At 32.2% G+C, this 17,760-nt stretch overlaps 2 protein-coding genes across 2 annotated transcripts in view; one reads left to right on the top strand and one right to left on the bottom strand.

Annotated features, from left to right (window-relative positions):
- Nucleotides 1-17,760, bottom strand: part of LOC145989454 (uncharacterized) — a 245,356-nt gene that overhangs the window by 224,052 nt on the left and 3,544 nt on the right. The gene's annotated exons all lie outside the window — the stretch shown is intronic.
- LOC145988945 (uncharacterized) lies at nucleotides 1,141-15,922 on the top strand. Its single transcript, XM_083124249.1, has 2 exons — nucleotides 1,141-1,729; nucleotides 15,498-15,922. The coding sequence occupies exons 1-2, from the start codon at nucleotides 1,141-1,143 to the stop codon at nucleotides 15,920-15,922; spliced, it is 1,014 nt and encodes a 337-aa protein (XP_082980375.1).

Genomic DNA, 17,760 nt, shown 5'->3' with positions numbered 1-17,760 from the left:
AGAAAGTCAATGTGACAAAATATAGGACAGTTTCCAAGACAAAGGAGGGCATAAACCCCTCATGCGGTGATATCCCGTTATGAGGTCGTAGGTACGCCACTGATCAAAACTTGCCTCTCTTCTCAATCCGCCTACGATTCTAAATAAATATCGAAAAATGTTCCACCGGGGACAAGAGAAAGACGCCACCTCCACATCTAATCAGTTTAACTCAAGTTCTTTACTTTTTCATTCATGACTTTAGCACAGACAAACACAAACATCAATGTCTTACCCGGGATTCAAACTCGCGACCCCTGGCATCTTAGCGCGTTGTGCTAATCACCCCCAACGGAGGTCGGCTTGCCATTGCGCCACGTGGGAATCTTAAGATGTTACAAAGTGGTGACAAGCAAACGAATTGATGTCCTTGTCACTGTTTCTTTAAAAATCCGAGAAGATTCAGCAAGAAAAAGGGGGGATGGAAGTGTAACATTTCTTTGCCCCCCAAGCGTCAGCCGTTGTTGGCGACAATATGGATTCCTCTTCTAAAGAAATCTTCACAGCTGAAGGGTTTGGAATGTGGATGCAGCAGGAGTGGGTGGGGGAGGGGGTGACAGAACACGCAAAAACGAGGTGACAAGTGAAAGGAAACGAGCTGCATAAAGGAAGAATTTTACGTGAAGGGAATTGGGAAATATAATCTTCCGTCTATTCTACAAGTTCTGCCAATGTTGAGCTATAGCTAAAGCCTTGTCTGGCTGGGATTAAGAAATAGAAAAGTCTGGTTCAGACGAATAACTTAAAAGTTTTCACGCTACGCTGAACAAGGCAACAAAGTCAGTATAGTCTGTAAGAGAAAACGATCAACAATGTCATGTTTGATGATTTATCTTTTCAATTGTGAAATAATATCATCATAATTCTATAAAATTTGTATCAAATGTCGTCATTCACAATAAGAACTTGTGTTTTGGACAGTATAAGTTATTAATATTAATTTTGACGACTTATGCAATAAGTTCTGCTTCTTGACTGTTGGCTCCTTTCCTAATACAGGGTATTAAAACGTGCATAGCGTATCAGTTTACATACAGGGTGCATAGGCTATTTGAGGACAGCACATTTTCAATGCAATTTTTGTTGCAGATACAGTATACGATGACTGAGCCTATATTAACTCAAGAAATGAAAAGAAGCGCTGTGATTGTGGCCTTACATTCAAAATACAACGACTTTGAAATTTCTAGGTTCCTAAATGTTGCCAGATCATTTGTCCATAAAGTTCGGAGAGAGTTGGAAGCCTTCAGTTGGAATGTTTCAAGAGTTTCGAAGCGAAAAAGACATTCTCGATGTTCTGACATTATCAGGACACCAGAATTTGTCCGAGAGGATCACGAAATTATCAATGATACCCCCGGAAAGTCCACGAGGGCCATTGCAAAGGAACTCAAGGTGTCAGAGGGCACAATTCGAACATTGGTTCATGAAGACATTCGATACAAGTCGTATGCGATGAGAAAAGGTCAATTCATGTCTGCAAAAACAAAAGAGAATCGTCTGATCCGTGCAAAACGGTTACTCAACAAAGTCAAAAACCCTGAGGAATATGGCATGCTGTGGTTTTTCTCTGATGAGAAAAACTTTGGTCAAGACCAAAGGGTCAATCGCCAAAATGACAGATGGTTATGTAAGGATCCTTCTGAAGTTCCCAGACTTATGCATACCACGTGTCCAGCAATAGTAGATGGTATCCCCGCCAAGGCCTTCCCTCGGGCGTTTAATATTCGCAATTAATTTGTATGTACTTAGAACTAATTTGCACGGGTTTTAATTAATTTGCGCGTACTTAGAATTCATTTGCATGTACTTAGAATACTTTACATTTATGTATTTGCATGTTTATAACTTTTTATGAATATATAATTATTTATTTTATGAAAAATATGTATATAGAAGGTAATTAGAGGTACTAAACGCTATGCATATGTTTTTATATTCATTACTGCAAAGTATGTAATGTATGAAATGATAATAATTAATGTTTATAATATTGAAAATAAGAGTTTATGGTTTATGAACCGCTATGAATGGTGGTAATGGGTGTAGGTACAGGTCCAATTACGATTTAGGACGGTCCCGGTACTCGAACCCGTGATATGTAATATTATTAATTAGTACTATGTAATAATGTATGTTATTATGTTATGAAAGACGATGGTACGAGATGCCAGAGAGGAGTCTGTGAACTCCGCGCAGGTAGAGGAGAAAGGAATTTGGGGAGTGTGCGTTCAAGGTCAAATGACGTCAGAACGTTAGAACAAAGAAAGATTCTGATTCACCAATCAGAGAACGCGTCGGTAGGTTTTCAGAACCGGTTTTTTCAAGGTTAACTAGAACGCAATAACAGGGGAAAGCTATGCAATACTGTAGGGCAGGGGAGGGATTGATCCAGACAACAAAGGATGTCTGGAATGCGCAGCAAGGGTCAAATCTCTGAAGCTATGCGTCGCTTGTAGAACTGTTTTCCGCCGCCAATTAATATTCCGCTCAGGGTTGCCCCAACGCACAGGCCGCTTTAGCGCAGGTTTTTTTTATCTGTACTATGAAGAAGGGAGAGCTATCAGGGACGGGGCCTACAGTTTTCACCATTTGCTTTTATCACGGGGTAACGAACCTAGGACCCTTTGATTATTGATTTAGGTAGTAAATGTATGTTACTGTGTGCTATTTAACTTAATTTTGAGTTTATTTTTTACCAAACTTTGACTTTATGTCAAACATTTTCACAGCTTATCCTTATTTTTACAAAATAACACTATTTATACTATTCAGGCAACATTTTTTATTAAATCTTGGACTCACAAAGACAATTTTTCAACTTTTAACTTATTATTTTACAATTTTATGTTAATTTTTTACCAAAATAACACTATTTATACATTTTTTATTAAATTTTGGACTCACAAAGATATTTTTACAACTTTTTAACTTATTATTTTACAATTTTATACCTATTTTTAACCTAAATAACACTATTTGTACTATTCAGGCAACATTTTTTATTAAATTTTGGACTCGCAAAGACATTTTTTCAACTTTTAATTTATTATTTTACAATTTTATGTTAATTTTTTACCAAAATAACACTATTTATACAACATTTTTTATTAAATTTTGGACTCACAAAGATATTTTTACAACTTTTTAACTTATTATTTTACAATTTTATACCTATTTTTAACCTAAATAACACTATTTGTACTATTCAGGCAACAATTTTTATTAAATTTTGGACTCACAAAGACATTTTTTCAACTTTTAACTTATTATTTTACAATTTGATATTAATTTTTTACAAAAATAACACTATTTGTACTATTCAGGAAAGACTTTTAGTTACATTTTCGACACACAAAGTGTTTGTTCTCAACTTCTATTTGTTTATTTCACAAGTTTAGGCTTATTATTACTCAAATAACACAATTTCATCTATTCAGGATATTTTGTATTTACAAAGAGATTTTTTCAACTTTTAATTTATTATTTACAAGTTTATGCCTATTTTTTTACTCAAATAACACAATTCTATTTGTTTAGGAAAGACTTTTAGTTATATTTTCGACACACAAAGTGTGAGTTTTCATTTTTTATCTGTTTATTTTACAAGTTTAGAATAATATTTACTCAAATAACACGACTTGAACGTGTTGTTTATTACATTTTGGACACACACACACACACACACATACACACACAGATATATTTTCCAAGTTTACAGGATTATTCTCTAGTTTACTCAAATAACACAATTCTATCTGTTCAGGAAAGACTTTTAGTTACATTTTCGACACACAAAGTGTGTGTTCTCAACTTGTATCTGTTTATTTTACAAGTTTAGGCTTAATATTACTCAAATAACACAATTTAATCCACTCAGGTAGGATTTGTTATTATATTTTGGATGCACAAAGAGATGTTTTCAACTTTTTTACTGATTTTTTGCAGGGTATGTATTAATTTTTATTTATTTTGTTTTGTATCATATATACATTTACAAATTTTTAACTTAGAGTTTAGTATTTATTTAAATCTTTTCAAAAACACTAAAGGAAAAGTACTTTTAGCTAAAATGTAAGCCACAGAATATATTATTATTATTATTATTAGGGTTTACTGATTTCCAATATGCTATTTTTGGTTCTGTATTTCTATATGTATTTATTTAGGTCAGGTTACGCCTGCTACGTAGGAAAGTTTGTTTATTTTAGAGTTTGCTGAGTATTTTGTTACTTTTATACTAGGTAAAGTTTTCTAAATATATCAGGTAGGGCTCCATCCATATACTTTTGTTTTTGCTGTTTGGAGATGTGATCAGCATCACTCTCCATCTGCTTTTTATTTTATGTGCCCTAATATTATTTTGAGGCTTAGTGAATTCTAGAGCCTATTTATGCAGGAGAGAGGGCTTGAAAATTCTGATCTCAGATAACCCACAACTTTTTGTCAGAGTTTTTTAAAGGATATTTTATATTTATTATGTGCCACTAGAATATCAAAGCTTGCTTAATTTTTATGTCTGTAACGCTGTTATTGTATTTCTAGCTAAGGCTTACTGGATAAGGTACACGAAATGTTTATCATTTCGACTATTTATTTTTATACGAGGCCAAATGTTTAGTGTAACGAAAATTATTGTGTGTCTATAAAGACTGAAATTCCTTTACCGATGGGTCCATAACTGGACGCTTACCAACATTGTTCCTTTTTTTTTAAAAAAAAAATATATAACCATTTATCAATATATTGACAATTCACAGGACAAGACGAAGTTCACAGACGACTGACTATATGGACCATAGGTCCACTTGCTAAACTTTTTTCTATGCTAGAAGAATATTTTAGCCTTATAGCCTTTTTCAAGGTATTTTTGAAGTATTACTGGTTTTTGGGTGCATCAACATTTGGGTTATTTCCATTTGGTTTATTATACGAGGCTACAATCACTATCTGAACACTGAAATTCTCTGATTGAAACTAAAAGCTTAGGCTGTAACTTGAGACTTAGTATGTATATCGACAATTTATAGGACAACACGAACTTTACAAAGGATTATAGGTGACGTAGGCCCACACGCCAGAGCTTGGTTAATCTGCAAGAAGCATTTACAGCTAATATTACGAGGAAATGAGGTTGATTTTTTACTGTTTCACAAGAATGCTACCTTTTATACACCCAATATTTGCTTTTTCAAGTAACTACATGTACCAGAAGCACTTACAGGTCAACTCTAACTAGACTTCGACTTATTCTATATCAGGTGCTAAATTTATAAAGAACTATGATTGTGTATATTTCTGAGGAAGTACGCAAAAGCAGATTACCCGATTAAAGTATCTGAAAAACAGATTTTTCTATGCAAGTATATTTTTATTGACTGGATTATTTAACAGATCAAACAGGAAGACTGCAAAATTCAATAAATGTAGTTCTATAGTATAGGTGGTTTCAGAGATATAAAAAAAATATAAGATTTCGCTTTTTTTTGCTTCTGACGCTAATCGCGACGCTAAGGGTAAATGGCGAGGAAATGTAATGGAGGAGAAACAGTCCCAAAAGTTATGGGCTGCATGTAAGTTAATACCACAGAGATATTACAGTAGGTGTAGGTTCTACCACCAGAACTTTTCTATTATAATAATACTGGTTATGCTGTACTGTTAGTAAAGATGCTGATATTTGAGAAACTTAAAAGCTTATTTGCAAAATTTTAAGATAAATAATAATCTGTTAGACTTTAAACATATTTTATATCCATTCTGCACAAGATCCGATGACAAAATTTAAAAATTGTAATCGCCCAGACAGGGACTCGAAACCTGGACAGATAGGTTAAAAGCCTAACGCTATACCAACTAAGCTATCTGGGCACAAGGTATTCTTTTCTTGAAAAGTTAGTTATGTTAAGAAATATATTGAAACACTTGAGAACACTGTTGGTCTGGTTCGACAGAGAAGGAGACGACATTTCCAAATTTTTACAGACTGGGTGTATTTTTCCACTATAGAGGCCTTCACTATATGTAATTCGAAACGCTAAAGTTCAGCTAGCTTCCAAAATTGAGGTAAAGATTGTGTTTGTCGAGATTAACAAGTTACAATTATATCCAGTTACGGACAAATAAAGCTAAAACTCTCATATTTACTGTACTAGCCAAGTTTTAGTAACATTTTCTTCACTTTAGTACAAATACCAAAGGAATAGGTATATTTTATTTATAATTTGACAAAATGTACTAGTATTTAATTCACAAAGTTAGGTAAAAAACAGTATTTTTTAAAAATATTGTTACTGTCTTCAAATTTTATGTTATTTAGCCACTAACAACTGGTTTACACTGTTAGGCATCCTTTAAATAGGAAAAGAAGGAATTATTTGTTTAGTATTTTTATATTTATTTAAGAAAACAATTCTACAGTTTAACTTAATTTTAACAAATTGTTACTAATTTATATATCAAAGTTATGTTATTTAGAGTGTATGAAGGCGTATAAAGTTAATATTTGTACTTATCAGTTCAACTAACAATTATATTTTACACACAAAAGATAATGTTTACAGTTAAATTACTTGAATCAGAGAATAATATTTTACAGTAATTGATTCATTCAGCTCTAGTCAGTACTTTCATGCATCAGAAAGTTTTCTTAATTTTCTATTACGCATGCTATTTTGGGCTATTCTTAAAATGTATTTCTAGGGCAAACTGGTTTAATTTTCTGCTTATAATGCAAAGTTGACAGTTTTCGCACAATGCATTGTACATTTGTTATATTCTCTACTTACAATCCAAATATTATGCTTATTTAATGTATAACTAACTAACTCTCTAGCCTTCTTAAACCCGAATGTTCATGGCTGCAGCAACACATGCTTTTCATCTGTCCCTGTCCTGAGCAAGATCTATATACTCCTTTCCTTCCCTACCAATTTCCTTTAGGTCCATCTCTACATTATCCCTCCATCTTTGTTTTGGTCTTCCTATTGGTCTTTTACCATCAGGTTTCCCAACAAGAATCCTGTATACTCTTCTTTCCTCTCCCATTCGTACCACATGATCTACACACCTAAGTCTTCTTGATTTAATCATTCTAATACTATCTGGACATGAATACAAATTATGTACTTCTAAATTATGTAACCTTCTCCACTCATCTGTCTCCTCATCTGTTTTAGGCCCAAGTATTTTCCTAAGGATTTTATTTTCAAATATTCTCAATTTATGTTCCTTTTTCAATGTAAGGGACCAAGTTTATTTACTGTATTTAACTTTTATTTTTGTAATTAACAAAAATTAAAAGCTTATACTGTAGTTATTATATCTTTTTCTATCAGCTTATTTTGAAATCAATATTATTAGATATAGTCTTTGATTTATAACTATATTGCTTTTTTTATCAATTTATCTAAGAGTACACACAGACAAACACATCTGTTCACACTTTTATGTACATAGATATGCCTTTTTTTTTCAATATTTTAGTATGAAGATTGCACTTTAGCTATTTAAGCAAGTGTAGGAAAGGTAGGATTTCTGAGAATTTCTTGCAGGATTTTGTTGTCCAAGTATAGATGAGAACTGAGCTGGGAGACTGTTTTGAACCTTTTCATGAGAGTTTGCATGTGAACTGTATGCAAATTGAGCACTATTGACTTGTGCATGCTTCTAAGTTTTGATGTTATTTTACATCAACCCTGTGAGACTGTAGAGAGTTTTCCCTTTTCAAGTAGTTTTTACTGATTGTATTTGTATATGTTTTGGGGAGTTAGCAGTTTTATGTTATGAGGCAGTTTATTGTAGAATATTTTACCTGATGGTATGATATATTGAGTGTCTGCTGTTTTACTTGTAATTATTTTTCTTTTTGTGTTGTGTATTTGACTATATTTTGTCCAAGTTCGTAGTATTTAGAATAATTGTTATTGACTTGTAGGGAGTAATAATCCTTTGCAAGATGCCCTATACTTTAGTCTGAACATTATTCTTAGTGTTCACTTTTGAAGCCTTAGTATTCTGGTAGTATTATTAATGTAGAGGTAAATTAGGCTAAAATGTAGGCATTTTTCTGATAAATTATACTCACTTAGTTGTTTCAGCAGGTAGAAGTTGCATGATGGTTTACTTTTTTTGAATTTTAATTACTTTAATTTTACATTAACTAACACATTTTTCTTTAACAACAAAAGAATTTACTCTAGTATAAAAACTTCTACTAACAAAAATGTACTATTATAACTTTTAATTTTAGAAAATTGTATTTTTAAAACTTTAACTTTGAAAAATTGATTTTTAATTACTTTAATTTTACATTAACTAACAAATTTTACATTAACAACAAAATAATTTGCCCTAGTGTAAAAACTTCTACTAACAAAAATATACTATTATAACTTTTAATTTTAGAAAATTGTATTTTTAAAACTTTAACTTTGAAAAATTGAATTTTAACACACTTTGACTTTAACAATGTACTTTGATTTTTTTATGTAAAAGAATATTAAAAAATAAAAAATACTGAACAATTAAACAAATAAAGATCTAAGAAAAAAAGCAAACAACCTAAGTCAAATTCAAGCAGCAAGAGGAATACACAGAAACCAACATGGCATCCAGAAAGAGAAATCAATAGTCACACCCATAGCACAGCTTAAAAAACTACATAGCTGAAACCTTAGAGAAACATAAAACTGCAAACACAATATATCTAGATTCTTCCAAGGCATAGGATAGAGTAAAAACATGGCTTGCTTATGGACAAACTTAACAACATAGAAATAAAATAGACAAGCAATCCTTTTTTCAGTACAAAATTCCAATTACTCAAGTAAGCTACATCATACGTAGTACATAAGAAGAGCAAATTAACATCATCAGCAGTAAACCATCATGCAACTTCTACCTGCTGAAACAACTAAGTGAGTATAATTTATCAGAAAAATGCCTACATTTTAGCCTAATTTACCTCTACATTAATAATACTACCAGAATACTAAGGCTTCAAAAGTGAACACTAAGAATAATGTTCAGACTAAAGTATAGGGCATCTTGCAAAGGATTATTACTCCCTACAAGTCAATAACAATTATTCTAAATACTACGAACTTGGACAAAATATAGTCAAATACACAACACAAAAAGAAAAATAATTACAAGTAAAACAGCAGACACTCAATATATCATACCATCAGGTAAAAATATTCTACAATAAACTGCCTCATAACATAAAACTGCTAACTCCCCAAAACATATACAAATACAATCAGTAAAAACTACTTGAAAAGGGAAAACTCTCTACAGTCTCACAGGGTTGATGTAAAATAACATCAAAACTTAGAAGCATGCACAAGTCAATAGTGCTCAATTTGCATACAGTTCACATGCAAACTCTCATGAAAAGGTTCAAAACAGTCTCCCAGCTCAGTTCTCATCTATACTTGGACAACAAAATCCTGCAAGAAATTCTCAGAAATCCTACCTTTCCTACACTTGCTTAAATAGCTAAAGTGCAATCTTCATACTAAAATATTGAAAAAAAAGGCATATCTATGTACATAAAAGTGTGAACAGATGTGTTTGTCTGTGTGTACTCTTAGATAAATTGATAAAAAAAAGCAATATAGTTATAAATCAAAGACTATATCTAATAATATTGATTTCAAAATAAGCTGATAGAAAAAGATATAATAACTACAGTATAAGCTTTTAATTTTTGTTAATTACAAAAATAAAAGTTAAATACAGTAAATAAACTTGGTCCCTTACATTGAAAAAGGAACATAAATTGAGAATATTTGAAAATAAAATCCTTAGGAAAATACTTGGGCCTAAAACAGATGAGGAGACAGATGAGTGGAGAAGGTTACATAATTTAGAAGTACATAATTTGTATTCATGTCCAGATAGTATTAGAATGATTAAATCAAGAAGACTTAGGTGTGTAGATCATGTGGTACGAATGGGAGAGGAAAGAAGAGTATACAGGATTCTTGTTGGGAAACCTGATGGTAAAAGACCAATAGGAAGACCAAAACAAAGATGAAGGGATAATGTAGAGATGGACCTAAAGGAAATTGGTAGGGAAGGAAAGGAGTATATAGATCTTGCTCAGGACAGGGACAGATGAAAAGCATGTGTTGCTGCAGCCATGAACATTCGGGTTTAAGAAGGCTAGAGAGTTAGTTAGTTATACATTAAATAAGCATAATATTTGGATTGTAAGTAGAGAATATAACAAATGTACAATGCATTGTGCGAAAACTGTCAACTTTGCATTATAAGCAGAAAATTAAACCAGTTTGCCCTAGAAATACATTTTAAGAATAGCCCAAAATAGCATGCGTAATAGAAAATTAAGAAAACTTTCTGATGCATGAAAGTACTGACTAGAGCTGAATGAATCAATTACTGTAAAATATTATTCTCTGATTCAAGTAATTTAACTGTAAACATTATCTTTTGTGTGTAAAATATAATTGTTAGTTGAACTGATAAGTACAAATATTAACTTTATACGCCTTCATACACTCTAAATAACATAACTTTGATATATAAATTAGTAACAATTTGTTAAAATTAAGTTAAACTGTAGAATTGTTTTCTTAAATAAATATAAAAATACTAAACAAATAATTCCTTCTTTTCCTATTTAAAGGATGCCTAACAGTGTAAACCAGTTGTTAGTGGCTAAATAACATAAAATTTGAAGACAGTAACAATATTTTTAAAAAATACTGTTTTTTACCTAACTTTGTGAATTAAATACTAGTACATTTTGTCAAATTATAAATAAAATATACCTATTCCTTTGGTATTTGTACTAAAGTGAAGAAAATGTTACTAAAACTTGGCTAGTACAGTAAATATGAGAGTTTTAGCTTTATTTGTCCGTAACTGGATATAATTGTAACTTGTTAATCTCGACAAACACAATCTTTACCTCAATTTTGGAAGCTAGCTGAACTTTAGCGTTTCGAATTACATATAGTGAAGGCCTCTATAGTGGAAAAATACACCCAGTCTGTAAAAATTTGGAAATGTCGTCTCCTTCTCTGTCGAACCAGACCAACAGTGTTCTCAAGTGTTTCAATATATTTCTTAACATAACTAACTTTTCAAGAAAAGAATACCTTGTGCCCAGATAGCTTAGTTGGTATAGCGTTAGGCTTTTAACCTATCTGTCCAGGTTTCGAGTCCCTGTCTGGGCGATTACAATTTTTAAATTTTGTCATCGGATCTTGTGCAGAATGGATATAAAATATGTTTAAAGTCTAACAGATTATTATTTATCTTAAAATTTTGCAAATAAGCTTTTAAGTTTCTCAAATATCAGCATCTTTACTAACAGTACAGCATAACCAGTATTATTATAATAGAAAAGTTCTGGTGGTAGAACCTACACCTACTGTAATATCTCTGTGGTATTAACTTACATGCAGCCCATAACTTTTGGGACTGTTTCTCCTCCATTACATTTCCTCGCCATTTACCCTTAGCGTCGCGATTAGCGTCAGAAGCAAAAAAAAGCGAAATCTTATATTTTTTTTATATCTCTGAAACCACCTATACTATAGAACTACATTTATTGAATTTTGCAGTCTTCCTGTTTGATCTGTTAAATAATCCAGTCAATAAAAATATACTTGCATAGAAAAATCTGTTTTTCAGATACTTTAATCGGGTAATCTGCTTTTGCGTACTTCCTCAGAAATATACACAATCATAGTTCTTTATAAATTTAGCACCTGATATAGAATAAGTCGAAGTCTAGTTAGAGTTGACCTGTAAGTGCTTCTGGTACATGTAGTTACTTGAAAAAGCAAATATTGGGTGTATAAAAGGTAGCATTCTTGTGAAACAGTAAAAAATCAACCTCATTTCCTCGTAATATTAGCTGTAAATGCTTCTTGCAGATTAACCAAGCTCTGGCGTGTGGGCCTACGTCACCTATAATCCTTTGTAAAGTTCGTGTTGTCCTATAAATTGTCGATATACATACTAAGTCTCTAGTTACAGCCTAAGCTTTTAGTTTCAATCAGAGAATTTCAGTGTTCAGATAGTGATTGTAGCCTCGTATAATAAACCAAATGGAAATAACCCAAATGTTGATGCACCCAAAAACCAGTAATACTTCAAAAATACCTTGAAAAAGGCTATAAGGCTAAATTATTCTTCTAGCATAGAAAAAAGTTTAGCAAGTGGACCTATGGTCCATATAGTCAGTCGTCTGTGAACTTCGTCTTGTCCTGTGAATTGTCAATATATTGATAAATGGTTATATTTTTTTTAAAAAAAAAAAAAGGAACAATGTTGGTAAGCGTCCAGTTATGGACCCATCGGTAAAGGAATTTCAGTCTTTATAGACACACAATAATTTTCGTTACACTAAACATTTGGCCTCGTATAAAAATAAATAGTCGAAATGATAAACATTTCGTGTACCTTATCCAGTAAGCCTTAGCTAGAAATACAATAACAGCGTTACAGACATAAAAATTAAGCAAGCTTTGATATTCTAGTGGCACATAATAAATATAAAATATCCTTTAAAAAACTCTGACAAAAAGTTGTGGGTTATCTGAGATCAGAATTTTCAAGCCCTCTCTCCTGCATAAATAGGCTCTAGAATTCACTAAGCCTCAAAATAATATTAGGGCACATAAAATAAAAAGCAGATGGAGAGTGATGCTGATCACATCTCCAAACAGCAAAAACAAAAGTATATGGATGGAGCCCTACCTGATATATTTAGAAAACTTTACCTAGTATAAAAGTAACAAAATACTCAGCAAACTCTAAAATAAACAAACTTTCCTACGTAGCAGGCGTAACCTGACCTAAATAAATACATATAGAAATACAGAACCAAAAATAGCATATTGGAAATCAGTAAACCCTAATAATAATAATAATAATATATTCTGTGGCTTACATTTTAGCTAAAAGTACTTTTCCTTTAGTGTTTTTGAAAAGATTTAAATAAATACTAAACTCTAAGTTAAAAATTTGTAAATGTATATATGATACAAAACAAAATAAATAAAAATTAATACATACCCTGCAAAAAATCAGTAAAAAAGTTGAAAACATCTCTTTGTGCATCCAAAATATAATAACAAATCCTACCTGAGTGGATTAAATTGTGTTATTTGAGTAATATTAAGCCTAAACTTGTAAAATAAACAGATACAAGTTGAGAACACACACTTTGTGTGTCGAAAATGTAACTAAAAGTCTTTCCTGAACAGATAGAATTGTGTTATTTGAGTAAACTAGAGAATAATCCTGTAAACTTGGAAAATATATCTGTGTGTGTATGTGTGTGTGTGTGTGTGTGTCCAAAATGTAATAAACAACACGTTCAAGTCGTGTTATTTGAGTAAATATTATTCTAAACTTGTAAAATAAACAGATAAAAAATGAAAACTCACACTTTGTGTGTCGAAAATATAACTAAAAGTCTTTCCTAAACAAATAGAATTGTGTTATTTGAGTAAAAAAATAGGCATAAACTTGTAAATAATAAATTAAAAGTTGAAAAAATCTCTTTGTAAATACAAAATATCCTGAATAGATGAAATTGTGTTATTTGAGTAATAATAAGCCTAAACTTGTGAAATAAACAAATAGAAGTTGAGAACAAACACTTTGTGTGTCGAAAATGTAACTAGAAGTCTTTCCTGAACAGATTGAATTGTGTTATTTTGGTAATAATAACCCTAGACTTGTGAAATAAACAGATGTAAGTTGAGAACACACACTTTGTGTGTCGAAAATGTAACTAAAAGTCTTTCCTGAATAGTACAAATAGTGTTATTTTTGTAAAAAATTAATATCAAATTGTAAAATAATAAGTTAAAAGTTGAAAAAATGTCTTTGTGAGTCCAAAATTTAATAAAAATTGTTGCCTGAATAGTACAAATAGTGTTATTTAGGTTAAAAATAGGTATAAAATTGTAAAATAATAAGTTAAAAAGTTGTAAAAATATCTTTGTGAGTCCAAAATTTAATAAAAAATGTTGTATAAATAGTGTTATTTTGGTAAAAAATTAACATAAAATTGTAAAATAATAAATTAAAAGTTGAAAAAATATCTTTGCGAGTCCAAAATTTAATAAAAAATGTTGCCTGAATAGTACAAATAGTGTTATTTAGGTTAAAAATAGGTATAAAATTGTAAAATAATAAGTTAAAAAGTTGTAAAAATATCTTTGTGAGTCCAAAATTTAATAAAAAATGTATAAATAGTGTTATTTTGGTAAAAAATTAACATAAAATTGTAAAATAATAAGTTAAAAGTTGAAAAATTGTCTTTGTGAGTCCAAGATTTAATAAAAAATGTTGCCTGAATAGTATAAATAGTGTTATTTTGTAAAAATAAGGATAAGCTGTGAAAATGTTTGACATAAAGTCAAAGTTTGGTAAAAAATAAACTCAAAATTAAGTTAAATAGCACACAGTAACATACATTTACTACCTAAATCAATAATCAAAGGGTCCTAGGTTCGTTACCCCTTGATAAAAGCAAATGGTGAAAACTGTAGGCCCCGTCCCTGATAGCTCTCCCTTCTTCATAGTACAGATAAAAAAAACCTGCGCTAAAGCGGCCTGTGCGTTGGGGCAACCCTGAGCGGAATATTAATTGGCGGCGGAAAACAGTTCTACAAGCGACGCATAGCTTCAGAGATTTGACCCTTGCTGCGCATTCCAGACATCCTTTGTTGTCTGGATCAATCCCTCCCCTTCCCTACAGTATTGCATAGCTTTCCCCTGTTATTGCGTTCTAGTTAACCTTGAAAAAACCGGTTCTGAAAACCTACCGACGCGTTCTCTGATTGGTGAATCAGAATCTTTCTTTGTTCTAACGTTCTGACGTCATTTGACCTTGAACGCACACTCCCCAAATTCCTTTCTCCTCTACCTGCGCGGAGTTCACAGACTCCTCTCTGGCATCTCGTACCATCGTCTTTCATAACATAATAACATACATTATTACATAGTACTAATTAATAATATTACATATCACGGGTTCGAGTACCGGGACCGTCCTAAATCGTAATTGGACCTGTACCTACACCCATTACCACCATTCATAGCGGTTCATAAACCATAAACTCTTATTTTCAATATTATAAACATTAATTATTATCATTTCATACATTACATACTTTGCAGTAATGAATATAAAAACATATGCATAGCGTTTAGTACCTCTAATTACCTTCTATATACATATTTTTCATAAAATAAATAATTATATATTCATAAAAAGTTATAAACATGCAAATACATAAATGTAAAGTATTCTAAGTACATGCAAATGAATTCTAAGTACGCGCAAATTAATTAAAACCCGTGCAAATTAGTTCTAAGTACATACAAATTAATTGCGAATATTAAACGCCCGAGGGCAGGCCTTGGCGGGGATACCATCTACTAGCAATTGTGATGGTTTTTAGGAGTTGTGAGTAACGAAGGACACGTCATGCCACCCCACTTCTTTCCACAGGGTATTCGAGTTAATGCTAAAGCCTACATCGAGGTTCTGCAGAGTGTTGTTAAGCCCTGGATAGACAGTGTACGCAATGGCAGGCCGTACGTATTTCAACAGGACTCTGCTCCTTCTCATAAGGCTCACATTACCCAAGAATGGATGTCAGACAATCTCCATGACCATGTCACACCCAACTTGTGGCCCCCTAACTCTCCAGATCTTAATCCCTTGGACTATTATGTGTGGAACGTTGTTGAAAGAGATACTAATAAACAACCACACAACACCAAAGAATCATTGAAGGCAGCCATTGTCAAGGTGATGTCGGAACAAAGACCACTTGTCTCAGGCCTGTCAACGCTTTCGCTCCCGTCTCGAGAAAGTTATTGAGGCTGAAAGCGATTTTATAGAATAAACCTATTCAGAAACTTTTGTTTATCATGTGTACCAATTTTCATGAAAATATATTTGATTTTGGACGAGATATGGTTATTTTTCAAAATTTACGTAAATGTCCTCAAATAGCCTATGCACCCTGTATTTTCAAAGTGAGCCAAACAACTTTTTTTCATAACGCTTGTTGTTCTGTTTGAGGCCTCGTTTCGATGCTGTGAACCTTCGAAAAACATAATATTATTATCCTGAATATTTGCAGCCACGTTGCACAAGTTCAGAATTTCGGCTATTGGATTAACTTTGTAATTCCGATAATCAAAATATATGGCATATAAAAACAATCAGGTATATATATGATTCGAGACTTCGGTAATTATACCGAAGTCTCGAATGAGATGCCTAGAGCCTCGAGCAGTGAGTCTCGTTTTTATTTACAACTATCTCGGCTTCTTCTCGGCAAGTATCTAAGGGTCTGGTTTGATTTTCGTTTCCACTTGCAAATGGCCATCTCGGCCTCGTCTTGGTGGTTTGCCTTATCATAGGCGGATCTAGAATTCTTTCTGGAACGGGCACAGATATACATACATACATACATACACACACACACACACACACACACACACACACACACACACACACACACACACACATATATATATATATATATATATATATATATATATATATATATATAGCCGGGATTCGAACCTGGAACCTCTGTCATCGTAGGTGTGCTAACCATTCCACCGCGAAGGACGAGATGCCTAGAGGCACCATATTTGTCCACGTTTACTAGTTAGTGATGTGCTCAAAATACGTCGGTAGATTACTTTAAAAAGTGGTAGAATTTATCACTGAGTTGCAAGAAAAGTCCTATTATAGCACAATCTGGATACAGTATATTTTTATTTGTCACATTTACGCTCCGTAACGCAGCTCTAGTTAATATATATTTCGCATGAGTGCCAGCATGATTGCTTAATATAAAGTTACTAACTAACAGTGTTTTAAACATTATTTTTAATAGATGGGACTGTACAAATAGGATATTGGAATATGAGAGTAGTACAACTGCAAGTACTGCTATATGCTGATGATATAGTCTTAATTGCTTGTAGTGAAGAGAATTTACAGAGGAGCGTAATAGAATGGGGAGAAGAACTTGCGAGAAAAGGGATGAAGATTAATATTAAGAAAAGTAAAGTTATGCAGGTGGCAAAAGGAGAAAAAGATCATGAAATAGCAATTAGATATGGAAACGAGAACTTGGAAGAAGTAGATGAATATGAATATTTAGGAACCATCATAACAAGTGATGGTAGGTGTGATGAAGAAATCCTAAATAGGAAAAGAAAAGCAAATACAGTATATTATCAGTTCAGTAAAACAATAATGGGAAAGAAAGAAGTGGCAGTAAAGACAAAAATGCAGCTATACAAATCAGTATTGGTCCCTACATTAACATATGGAATGGAAAGTTTACCACTTCAAGATAAACATCTGAGTAAAATTCAGGCTAGTGAAATGAAATACCTGAGAAGAGCTGTTAATAAGACTAGGAGAGATAAAGTGAGGAATGAAAGAATAAGAAGAGAAGTGGAACAGGAGTCGCTAGAGAAAACAATTGAAAAGAGACAGCTAAAGTGGTGGGGACATGTATTCAGAATGAATGAAGACAAAAAGGTAAAGCAAATTCTAGAAGTAAAGGTGCAAGGTAGGAGAGGTAAAGGAAGACCAAGGATAATGTTTGAAGACAGAATGGAAAAGATTGGAAGAGAAAGGAATAAGACAATAAATATGATGAAGAGAATGATGGGAAACAGACAGGAATG

Source organism: Lepisma saccharinum, chromosome 6, assembly GCF_977018435.1.
Source record: "Lepisma saccharinum chromosome 6, izLepSacc3.1, whole genome shotgun sequence".
NCBI classification, from domain to species: domain Eukaryota; kingdom Metazoa; phylum Arthropoda; class Insecta; order Zygentoma; family Lepismatidae; genus Lepisma; species Lepisma saccharinum.
The sequence above is the reverse complement of the archived record's forward strand: the minus strand, read 5'-3'. Positions and strand labels throughout refer to the sequence as shown.

What these genes read in the sequence shown, in the direction of transcription:
- LOC145988945 (XM_083124249.1), top strand. Translation starts at nt 1,141, where the DNA reads ATGACTGAGCCTATATTAACTCAAGAAATGAAAAGAAGCGCTGTGATT. An exon ending in GTGTCCAGCAATAGTAGATG is followed by an intron (nt 1,730 to 15,497) that starts GTATCCCCGCCA and finishes GATGGTTTTTAG; the next exon opens with GAGTTGTGAGTAACGAAGGA.